The sequence below is a fragment of the Antechinus flavipes genome, chromosome 1 (assembly GCF_016432865.1).
Source record: "Antechinus flavipes isolate AdamAnt ecotype Samford, QLD, Australia chromosome 1, AdamAnt_v2, whole genome shotgun sequence".
Classification (NCBI taxonomy): domain Eukaryota; kingdom Metazoa; phylum Chordata; class Mammalia; order Dasyuromorphia; family Dasyuridae; genus Antechinus; species Antechinus flavipes.
This window is the reverse complement of record NC_067398.1, coordinates 110,111,445-110,123,861: the sequence shown is the minus strand read 5'-3', so window position 1 is coordinate 110,123,861 and position 12,417 is coordinate 110,111,445. Positions and strand designations below refer to the sequence as shown.

The window sequence follows — 12,417 nt, the reverse complement described above, 5'->3', positions numbered from 1 at the left end:
CAAGGAATCCATGTTGGTCCCAGGGCTGGAGGACCCAAAGAATCCAGCGTCCAGCATACAGCTGCCAGACGCCATTCTCCAGCAATGAATGGAGGAACCCCAACTTCTTAAATACCTTTTTGGAGACAAAGAAGAGAAAGGGAGGAAAGTTTTTTATCAGGGAGGGGAAGCCATAAAACCTAAAAATTCCAGAGACAAAGAAGTAAAGATATCATGGGTTGATCTTGGAATATTCTAAAGGAATATTGTAAATCCCTAAAAGAGTCAGGAGATCTACTCTTTTATCTTGCTAATTCATAACCCGAGAGCGAATAATCCTTAGTTTTACTGGGTCAGAGACAGAATAGTTAAGGAAACTGAGACAGGGAAACTGAGTCAGGACAGTTAAAGAAAACTGTGGCATAACACTTTCAACTTGCTTCATTTGTTTTATTCCTATTATTGAAGAGACATGGAAACCAGTACATTATTAAACTTGAATTAGGAATCAGAAAATATGCTGCTAGTTTGTAATTTTAAACTTAAGTTTTACTTGGGAAATCATCAAAAAAAAGTAATAAGTATAAGTTATTTAGATTCCCTTTTCCTTTTGGACCTAAAAGGGAGCTTCTTATTCCCTTTTATTATGAAAAAATCTACTCCGATATCAGAGGGTAGTGGAAAGAACATTAGATTGGGAATACTAGATTTTATTATTCTCAATGCTGCCACTCCTTATGAAGCTAGGTAACCACTTCTGTGAAACTCAGCTCATTTTTCTATAAATTATGAGGGATTGGAGCTAGATAAAGTCTAAGACCCCTTCTTCCTCAAATATACCTTGATTCTGTTGCATATTTCACAAAATCATAAACACTTAGATTTGAAAGGAATCCTATATGTCATCTATCTAGAAGAAATCCCTACCATCACGTTCTTTGAAAAGTCGTCATTTAGGGAGACTTCTCCAAACTGAGTAATAGTACTAGTTCTTTCGAATAACATTATAGAATGGACTTCCATTGACCTTGTTTTCTCCTTAAATTATTGTGCTAAGTTTCTTTTTCCTTCACTGCTTTGCTTAAGGCCTTTTGTCATCCTGATTATCTCTTTGTGCCTCCTTCATTGTGTCAGTGTCCCTAAGTTGTGACACCAAATTAAAAACAGTACTCTGGATGTGAGCTGTCTACAACAAAACACAGGGGGTTTTTCACCCCTTTCTCAAAATTTGCCTTGTTTAAAGTCACCCTAGATCACATAAGCTAGATCCCACAAACCCATAGATCATATTGCTAATTCATGCTTTGCCATGTCTGAGTTGGAATTCTCAGACCAATGCAGAAAGTAAGGTTTCTCCCAGAGACATTTCTTCCTCTACAATTTATAACAACTTAAGTGTTTGCTCTTCTTTCTCCTGTTTTGTAATCAGGACATATAATTGCCCTGAGACTTTTAGGTGTGTCATTAAACTATAAGCTCCTCAAAGGCAGAGATTATCTTTTGCTTCTTTTTGAATTCCCATCATTTAGCACAGTGCCTGGCACATAGTAGGTACTTGATAAATGTTGATTGATTGATGTACTATCAGATGGCCATTGTGTTGCCTACAGGGTTAATCTGGTTCCATTCAGATTCAGTGAATTTAGGATTGGCTTTGAGAAGATTAACCGGCCAGACGGGTTCTTTATTACAGCAGTTCCAAAAGGTTTTGACTTTTCAAGGACAACGGGACAATAGAACTAGTCTCAGGACCTTTACAGATTTTGGTTCACTTTGTGATAATATGTTTTTTCAGTATATTGAATCAGTTCACTTCTTGGAAAAAACTTTAAAATAATTACCTTTGGCATTTTTGTTGAGGTCTAGATTTGGGGTACCTAAATGAAATTAGGGTTAAGGTCTAGTGGCAGGTTTGGGATACAGATTCGGCGCAAGGGTACAGCGGTAAATGGGGTCTAGTAGCGGCACAAGTTCCCAATAAAAGCATTTATTGGCCCGGAGAGCTAGATTGATAAAAAGAGGTTTATTATTAGGTGAGCAAGGTTAAAGTATAGACGAAGATAGAGATAAGGAGGGCACTGGACACAGGGTCCAGTGGACAGAGGGTCCTCACATGGTAGCCATGTTTGCAATCTCTGCAAAGAGGGGTTCCCAGTGTGGCCTTTTCTGGGTGGGGCTGGGAACAGGTCAGATCTTCTATTGGAATTCAAAGGGACCAGGATTTGTGAGTTAAAGGGCAATTTATATTATTAACTAGGAGAGGATGGGAATCTAGAAAGTAATCTTTCCCACATCATTTTGACCAAGATTTTCACTGGATGTAGGAACCTCTGGACCAACTAAGCCTAGTCTCACTCAGTTGCCAATTCACTCCTAAATGATTCAGAATCATCTGAAATTTGACTAATCTAAGATACAAAGTGACTTAATAGTTACTGAGCTAATTACAGTGTATCTTACATAGCCAGCATCCTACTGTCCCTCCTTACCTGTCCACCAAACAAAAGTCTACCAGCTGCCACTAAAGGACCTTTCCTGCGATCCATGGTCATGAAATAGAAAATTAAGCTAAATTATAGAAGGCAGGTTTCCTGTCCAAACTTTCAAAATCTTTTCAGAGGTGGAATGTAGAATTTATGCCTACCTGGTTTCAATAAGTCTCATTCTGGAGATGAAAAAAAAATTTTGTGTGATACTGTTTCTGAATATGAGAAAAAGTTAGGTAACCCGAGAAAGCAAAAGCAGAGAAGAACTCCATAGTTAAAACTTGACTTACAAGTTAGATAAAAAATATGGTCTTGTAACCTGACATAAGCTGTTTTTTTTTTTTAATTAGTGGAATTAAAATACATAAAAGCAATTGGTTAGTTTTAAATGAAATTAACAAACATTCTTCATTAGTTATTTTCTAAATGAAACTACCAATACTTAGGGAACTTTTTTTTTGTATAATTGTAATAAATTTTATATTAAATGAGCTGGAGACTATATAATAAATTAATTATATTAGTATAGTTTATTACTCTGTTGGACTATTATAAATTCCCTGGATTATAGTATATTGAAGTATTTCAACAAACATCACATGTGCTATTATTGCCCTTGTTTTCATTCTTATATTATTGTTTAATGAAATGGAAGAATTACTTGATAGAATCCTAAATCCCAGTTTAAATAGTAAATAAATGTGTATATTTTACTTTCATATTTGACCTACTTTCTTGTTGGTTTCTAACATTTTTCTTTCCATATTTTACCTTTCTCTAACTTTTTTTTTTTTTAAAGAATGAAAGCCTTGGGCAAGGCACTTTTACCAAGATTTTTAAAGGTGTAAGAAGAGAAATAGGAGACTATGGTCAGCTCCATGAAACAGAAGTCCTTTTAAAAGTTCTGGATAAAGCACATAGAAATTATTCAGAGGTTTGTATCCTATTTGATTAGAAATATGCTTGAAAGGGTAATTTTATTTTTTTTAATTCATCTGATTTTGTTGTGGAATTATGTAGTAGTTATGATGTTTTATTTACAACTGTTTCCTGACATTTTTTTTTTTTTTGATTTGTGACCCCATTTGGCAAACATTTTTTTTTTACAGATGAGGAAACTGAGGCAAAAAGGGTTAAATGACTTGCCAAAGGTTTCACAATTAATGCATCTGAAGTTAGATTTGAATCAGGAAGATGATTTTTCCTGACTCTAATCCTTGTACTCTATCCACTCTGCCACCCAGCTGCCTCAAGTAAAACAAATTCCCCAAAATGTATCTCATTCTGCAGATTAATTTATTATCTTAGTGCCGGGAGATGGATAGCATTCTTCCTCACTGGTCCTTTTACAGGATAGTATCCCTTTCTTCTTTAATGTAATAATAATTTTTTTTTTAAATCCCTGAAACAACTTTTTCTCATCATTCTTATTGACTGAAGTTAGGATATACTTTGTAAAAGAAATGTATTTTCAAACTAATTAGTATTAACCTTTTCTTCTGAGTATTGTGACATTTCAAATGACTCCATAGGCCAGAAATACTAGGCTAGGCAAGTATTAGACTACCAGGAACCCAAGACATCCAGGAACAGTAAGGTACAGTGATCCTTCCCTACCCAAATTGTCACTTCCTATAGTGGTATATCAGATTTTCCAGTTGTATAGCAATGAATCTTTCTTGTTTACTGTTATCACTAATGGAGCCTTCCTACCTCTCTCCCCTACTGCTGTCTCCACAACTCAGACTAACTTTGGAAGCTTTCCAAAATAAATCCTTACTTTAAGGGGAAGCTTATCTTTGATTTTAGGAGTTTTTGTGTTGTTGTTTTGCCCTAGGAGAAGGGGCAAAAGCTCCCACCTAATAAATTATCTACTAACCATAGGTTTCCCCAAAACTCTGTCCTAAGCCTTCTTCTCTCTCCTTCCCTGTGTTCTTAACTTGTGTCCATGAACTTTTTTTTTAATGGCTTGGTAATTACTTCAATATAATTTATTTCCTTTAAAATTTATAAGTAATTGTATATTATTTGTAATTCCATTATATTATAAAATTATGTATTTTATGTATTTAAAAAATATTATTTTGAGCAATTTCTGTAAGTTCAACAGATTGCCAAAATGGTTATCCATTATGTCAAAGAGATTAGGAACTCTTGTTCCATTTTGCAGTGATCTCTTCAGCTCCCATGGGTTTGATTATCATCTTTATCCAAATGATTCCCAGATCTTCATGTCACTTATTGATTGTATATGTCCCTAAAAATTCTATCATGGACCTTTTCTTTTTTTCTCAGTGATCTCATCAGCTTCCATAGATTTGATTATTATCTTTCTGCAAGTGATCTCATTATCACCTCTGGGACCTATTAAATTAGATGTCCTTTAGGCATCTAAAAGTCAACATGTTTAAAACATCTTTCTCCTCAAACCCTTCTTTCTTTTGAACTTTCATATTATTGTTGAGGTGACCAGCATCCTTTCACTAGTTCACAACCTTAGTCATATCCTTGGCTCATTACTTATCCCCACATATCTTATCAGTTATCAAATTTTCCCATTTCTGCCATCTCATAATCTCTAATATGTACCCCCTTTTCTCCACTCACATAGCTATCACCTTACTTCAGAACCTCATCCATCACTTCTTACCTAGACTTCTACAACAGCCATCAAATTGGCCTCCCTTTCTCAAGTCTTATTGCTTAAGTCATCCTCCCCTCAACTACCAAAGTGATTTTCCTAAGTGTAGGTTTGATTGTGATATCTCCTCTTCCTCCCCGCTCCTCAACACACATATTGAATAAACTCCAGTGGTTCCTGGTTATCGCCAGGATCAAATATAAAATTTAGTGTTTTCCTGTAAAATCGTTCATGACCTGATCCCTTTATATGTTTTCAGTTTTTGTACACCCCTTCTATGAACTCTGATCCAACTACACCAACCTACTTGCAAACAAACTACCATCTCCTCTCCCCATTTCTAGAATGTTCTCCCTCTTTTCTTCTATCTCTTTATGCCTTGGTTTCCTTAAGACTTGGCTCAGATCCTACCTTCTGCAGCAGATTTTTTCCAATCTCCCTTCTTGCTAGCATCTTCCTTCTGAGATTACTTCCATCCATCTACTATGAAAATATCTTAAAAAAAAAAAAAAAAAAGAAAAGAAAAAAAGAAAAGAAAAGAAAAAGGAAAAGAAAGGAAAAAAAAGAAAGAAAACATAAATAAAAAAGAGAAAATACTGTGTGTATTTAATATATACATAGTATTGCATACATATTCACATGTGCATACATGTGTATGTGTATGTACATATATGTACTATGAATATACACATACATATGTGTCTATATAAATATAAAATGTATTATTATTTATCTGTTATCTCCTCTTAGAATATGAGCTGTTTGAAGGCAGGAACTTTTTTTTTTTTTTTTTTTGCTTTTCTATGTATCTTCAGAGTGACTGGAATAGATTTACTATATATACTTGTCAACTGACTTACTTGAAATGCTAAGAAATAGTAATAGATAATTGTTAATTGCTGTTAGTAGTTATCATAACTATTAATATCACACACAACCCTTAGACACATCCCATTAGAACCCCTGGCCTATAAACTCTATAGACATCAAATCATACATGATATCACAGCACACTCTTTTCACCTAGTAAACTTCCTTCTCTTACTGTTTTTTTTAATTCCTTCTAGTCTTTTTTTGAAGCAGCAAGCATGATGAGCCAGCTTTCTTACAAGCATCTGGTATTAAATTATGGAGTCTGTGTCTGCGGAGAAGAGAGTAAGTAAAATGTTTGGTCATTTTATGTTAACTTCATGTTCTTTCTGTTGAGGAGGTCCATTCTGCAAACACAGGAAGATCTTTTTCAGAAGCATAGCTAAATACATAGAAATTATAATTTGTCAAAAATCCACACATATAGGAATTTTTAGTACAACCTTTCAAATAGAAAATCAGTTCTGTAGAGATTCAAATAAAGTTCTTTCAGCCCATTAAAAATTCTAGAACCATAGAGTACTATTTAAAAACATCAACTTTTGCTTGTGATTATAGCTATTTAAATGTCAGCATCTGATCATTTGTTTAAAAAAGTTATGAATCACCAGTTCTTTGGGGTGAGTAGAAAAAACATTTATGTGACTGTATTTTAGCAAAACTAATTAAATTAGCTATTTACTCATCTAGACCCTAGAATGATACAATTTATAAAGCCCATGACCCAGAAAAGATATTCCACAATAGTCTTTAAAATACAAGTTTGTTTCCATTTCATCCAGCTTGCTTTTAAATTTCCTTTCTTTGCAGACAGTATATGCTGAATGCTTTTAATATTAGAATAAGCAAAATATAATTAGGAATTCTAAACCAGTCTACAAAAAGTCAAAAATAATTTTTTTTTATTATTCGATATTTCTGTATTAATTGTACCTTACTTCTCTTTCATTAGTACAAAAAAGGAGATGTTAATTGATTTTCAAAATGCAAGGATACAGACTCATATAAAGCCATATAACAGAACTACTTTTTTCCTTCAAGGCATGACAGGTTACCATGGCTAAATTAGGTTACCACCTAGGTTGATCCCAGTGGCAAGTGATGATGGGCCTTAGAGTGATATTGGTACAACAAAATGTAAAAAGACATAGAAAGAGGAAGATCTCCTGTATGTTAGGTGGATCCTTTGTAAATTTTCTGTGGAAGAACCCAAGTAAAAATTATTTAAGCTATAAAAATGAGTATAGTTTATTTTCAAGTCAAAGTTAAGTGATTTTTATATCTGAGGCATTGTGCCAAGTGTTGGGGATACAAATCAAGGCAAAAGATTATTTTTGTTCTCCAAGAGATTATGGTGGAATGGAAGAAACATCATGCAAAAAACTGTGTTCAAGCAAGAAATAGCTAGAATAAACTGCAGATAATCTTCTAAAATTATTTATTTTTTAAATTAGCATTAAGAGAGTTTGGGAAAGATTTTTTGCCAAAGATGGGATTTTAGCTAGGACATGAAGGAAGTTAGGCAATCCAGGAATTAGAAATGCAAGAGGAAGAATAAAATTCATAGAGTGAGAAGATTTACTATCATGTGTGAGAAAAAACAAAGAGGTTGTCACTGGATTGCAGAAATGGGGAAATGTGTATATCCATGAGATTGTAGCTTCATTGAAATATTGAAGTTGGCATGACAAATATAAATGACCACTTCATATTGTTTTTAAAATTATTATTTTCATTCATGATACAATCTTCAAAACTATAACATGAATTTGCATCTTTCACTTTTTAAAACATTTTTAGAACAAACTATCATTTTCATGTTTTAACATATATAACATTTTATTAAGTATTTATTGTGTGCAGTTGAGTTAATATGAAAATTAAATGACATGTTTCTAGCTCTCAAGGAGGTTGTAATCTAGTACAGTGTTCTCAAGCTCCCAGAGAGGTCCCCAATACCCTTTCAAGGTCTGAGGTGTATTATTTTCTAATACTATTAAGAGTGATTCATATGACCTGCATTTTAAACAAAAGTTCTCAAGTAAGTCTTCAGTAAATTTTTTTAAATGTGAAGGATTCCCCAGACTAAAAAGTTTGATCTGGCAGATATAATTTATGTTATTTAGTTAGGGCCTACTGTGACAATCATTAAAGCATTTATTAAATGCTAAGTTTAAGGGATACAAAATAAGCAAAAGACAGTCTTGTCTTTGAGGAGCTCACAAGTAAATGAGTTATCTGTGAACTAGTTATGTAATGGATAAATAAGAAATAATAAACAGAGGGGAAGGCACTAAAATTAAAAGGGATTGGAAAAGGCTTCCTGTAGAAGGAGGGACTTGAAGGAAGACAGGGAAGCCAAGAGGTAGAAATAAGGAAGAAAGAGCATTATAAGCTTAATTTTCTCATTTCCTGAAAAAATGTCTACAGCCAAGGGAAGAAGTGTTTCCGTATCACTGGATTGGAATTAGTAGAGGAGATGTAATGTTTAAGAAGACTGGAAAGGTAGAAGGAGGGGGATCTTAAGGCATAAATGCTGTAAATGTTGAACTGAAGATTTTAGGTTTAATCCTGGAGGTCATAGGAGGTCAATGGAGTTTGTTGAGAAGGGTATGACATGGTTATGTCTCTGTTTTAAAAATATCATTTTTGCAGCTGCATTAAGAGGAACTAGAGTAAAGAAAGACTTGTGGCAGACAGACTAGCTTAAAAGTGTCTTTTGTAGTCTGTATGTAAGATGATGAGAGTCTGCATCAGAATGATGATATAATCAGAAGAAAGAAGGGGGTATATTTAATAGATGTTACTGTCATAGTCAAACTTGAAATCATTGGATTACTACAAATATGTCCTGGATCCAGGTAGCAACCAAGGTTTAATGAAAAGTTAATTTAGAAACAACTATGAGGTCTTGTGAACCTTTGACCTTGGTAACTAACATCACTGAAGTGAATTTCACTTCTCAAGCTAAGCCTGTGGCTCTTTTTGAAAGAAAAATATGGTTTGTTTTTTTCCTGACAAAAAATTGACAACTTCACTGAAAGAGTAAATTAATAAGGAATTACTTTTAATACTGTATGTTGTATATAGATATATTTACATAAATTGTTTGTGTCTTTGGCTGCTGCTCCTGTTAAAGGAAAACTATTGTAGAAATTTTTCAACCAAAATTGAATATGTAGCAGTTTTTCAGTAGTAAATAACATTAGGAATACTATATAATAAAATAAGGATATTGCATATATCATAACTTAGATTTTATCGCACAACTGTTGTAAAATAAAAGATTTTAAAAATTGGTCATGTTTAATCTTTTTTCTTATGTTATTTGTGTCTTTATTTTATGTATAATATCTATGTGTGTTATGTTCTATAAATGTCTAAGTGGTATTTTTTTCAACTACACCTGTGTACTTTTGCTTTTTAGATATTCTAGTTCAAGAATTTGTGAAATTTGGATCATTGGACACATACCTTAAAAAGAACAAAAATTCTATAAACATATTATGGAAGCTTGAAGTGGCCAAACAATTGGCATGGGCTATGCATTTTCTTGTAAGTAAACAAATAAAAATCTTCTTTTGCTTTATAGCATGGTAGATGTACCTTTATAGGCAAAGGTACTATTTATAGACAAATAGAAAACAAGAAAAATGTAAATATGTGACAAAAAATCCAAAAGAGAACTTGAGAGATAGAAGTTTTCATTCGAAGAATATTTATTGGGGTACTCATGCAATTGTTTAGACTAAAATAAAGTCATTGTTAAAATAATTAAATAGTCCTTCTGCCATTAATAGGCAAATTCAAAATATATCTTCTCCAGAAATGCAGATATTTAACAGCAATAGAATTTCGTCACCCTTTTCTTACTCATTTTGTAAGAAATTTCAGAATTGGGAAATACTTTTGCCATTGTTAAGATTAAACTTTTCTTGTGGAAATGAAGACTGAGCCTTAAAGAGAGGAAGAGATTTATCCATGGTCCCACATTTGGCTTGTGAATTCATTTCATTTTGGAGTCTTTAAGCATTAGTTAACTAAACATGTTTCATTACTATAACATGACAAAAACAGACTGAAGGAAAAATAACTTGATCATTTGAAAGCGAGTTCCAATAAAGCACAATGACCCAGCTTCAGATAGCAAGACAAATGTCTGTACAATGGACAAGATGATTGCTAAAGGATGTTGCTAAAGGAAAATACTTTTGTTCCCAAACTAATCAGTTGGACTAATGACAAATGATCTAGTGATGATCATCACTTAATACACTAAAGGTGGCAGTATATAAAGCATAATTCCATCCTACTTGGTGACTTCCCAGACTGCTCTGAGACCCAAGTTTAATCAAATATATCTTCCTAAGTTGCACATTGTGTTGCTTTTCTAGGCAGTTTGCCCTATAGCATGGCAGGGTTCCAGCAAAGATTTCTTCAAAAGATTGACTCCAACTTCAACATATTTATCATGTGCACAAAGTAATCCTGATTGGTTGAAAATTTTTGGTTATACTGAATTTGCAGAATTTAGATTTTTTGCTCCTTTGAAGTTTAATGAAAAGGCTCTAAACAACAAAAGAACTTGAAAGGATATTTCTGATAAAAGACAAGATAAAGACAAAGATGATTTCACTTTTGGCAAAAATCAGGATCCAAATAGGGAGGGACAAAGGTCTAAAGGACTCATCATCATTTTTTAACTGAAGGGGATTACATTTGGGTGAAACAAAATTCAAACTCCAATCTCAGAAATTAGATTCTTTGGAGCAGCAGTTTTCTACATGTGCTTAAGAAAAAAGCAACCCTGAGCCTATTATCTGAGAAAGAATTAGACACAATTTTGAGGGTAAACAAGAATGAAAGCACAAGGTCTTAATAACCAAAGTGGGAACTCAGTGGAGAAAACAAATACCATGCTGGTCTGTGAGAGGAAAAAAAGATGGGAAAAAAAAATCAAAACCTGCATTTGCATTAAAAAAAAATAGAAAATTCAACTTTTTAGCTAAATGTAGAAGAGTATACAGAATAAACATCTTGCAATTTTTCACAATATCACCAACCTACGATATTCAAAAGCAAGTAGGACAAAGTTTAAAAAAAAAAAAAGGAGCCACCAAGCTACAAATGTATTGCTTCTTTTGTATCATTTTACCCATTATTTTCATAGAGACAGTTAATTCAGATTTAAGGAAGATTAATAAATAGTTGTTACATAAAAATAAAATTTTAATAATTTGGGTAAGAATGATACCTATATCTTATATTTTCTTAGCTTTACAAAAAGTATTTATCATGTCTCAGATGTTTCTCAATTTTAAATTTAATAGTGCTTCACATAACATAGTCAAAATATTGGCAAATTAATACTAATGTATGTGTGTGCTCCTTTAAATAGGAAGAAAAAAGCCTCACTCATGGTAATGTGTGTACTAAGAACATTTTGCTAATCAGAGAAGAGGACAGAAAGACAGGAAATCCTCCTTTCATCAAGCTCAGTGATCCTGGCATTAGTATTACAGTTTTGCCAAAAGACAGTAAGTTTTCCATTGTTCTGATTTAGCTTTCTATATGTTTCATGTTGAGATAGCTTGAAAATAGCTTGTTGGTTTAGAAAAATACAACATATTGTTTATTGTATTGTGGTCTTCATTAGGTGTAAAATCTAGATTATAACAAGTTTGTAGTAAAAAATGAATTATATATAAATTGCTACAGATTTTCATAGGACTTGTATATATTTTAATAATTTTATAGTAATAAGAAATAGATGCTTTTTAAAAATTCAGTGATTCATTAGTATTATGGTTAGACACAAGTGTTTCAGATATTTTTTTCCTATTTTCATTAAAAATTTAAGAAAATATGCTGGGAGCAGCTAGGTGGCCCTGAATTCAAGAGGACCTGAGTTCAAATCTAGTCTCAGACACTTAACCCCAATTGTCTTAGCAAAAAAAAAAAAAAAGAAAGAAAGAAAGGGAAAAATATGCAGGATATTAACTCATCTGAGGTCTTGGCCAGTATTCAGCTGTTTTTTTGTGTCATTCTAGAGTTTTTCCCTCACTTTTTCATTTTTTTTGCCTACTGAAAGAATAAGCTATTTCTATATGACAACTAATTGAAAAATAAAAATTTCAATCAAATATTATTTTTACCTACCTGATCCAAATAGTTCCCCTAAACATTTTTGATGTTGTTTTTAACTTTTAATTGAATGTTTGTATTAACTAAATTAATAACCATTTTAGAACTTTTGTAAATAAAACTCCTAGGTTTTTTAAGTAGATGGTTTTTTGAGTATGAGTAGTACTTAAATTGGGCAAGAGAATTGGACAGGAAATGCTTCTTAAGACTTCACCCTTGAAGATGAGAAGAAAAAGCTGAGATGTGTAATTATCTGGGCTATAGTAGAGGAACTACTTTATTCTTACTTTAAGCCAT

At 32.8% G+C, this 12,417-nt stretch overlaps 1 protein-coding gene across 2 annotated transcripts in view; it reads left to right on the top strand.

Annotated features, from left to right (window-relative positions):
* Positions 1-12,417, top strand: part of JAK2 (Janus kinase 2) — a 158,454-nt gene that overhangs the window by 120,922 nt on the left and 25,115 nt on the right. For both annotated transcript variants that reach the window (XM_051987735.1, XM_051987742.1), the window contains 4 exons: positions 3,265-3,399; positions 6,174-6,261; positions 9,404-9,531; positions 11,375-11,513. In XM_051987735.1, coding sequence (XP_051843695.1) covers positions 3,265-3,399; positions 6,174-6,261; positions 9,404-9,531; positions 11,375-11,513 — 490 coding nt within the window. The remainder of the gene's footprint in view (positions 1-3,264; positions 3,400-6,173; positions 6,262-9,403; positions 9,532-11,374; positions 11,514-12,417) is intronic.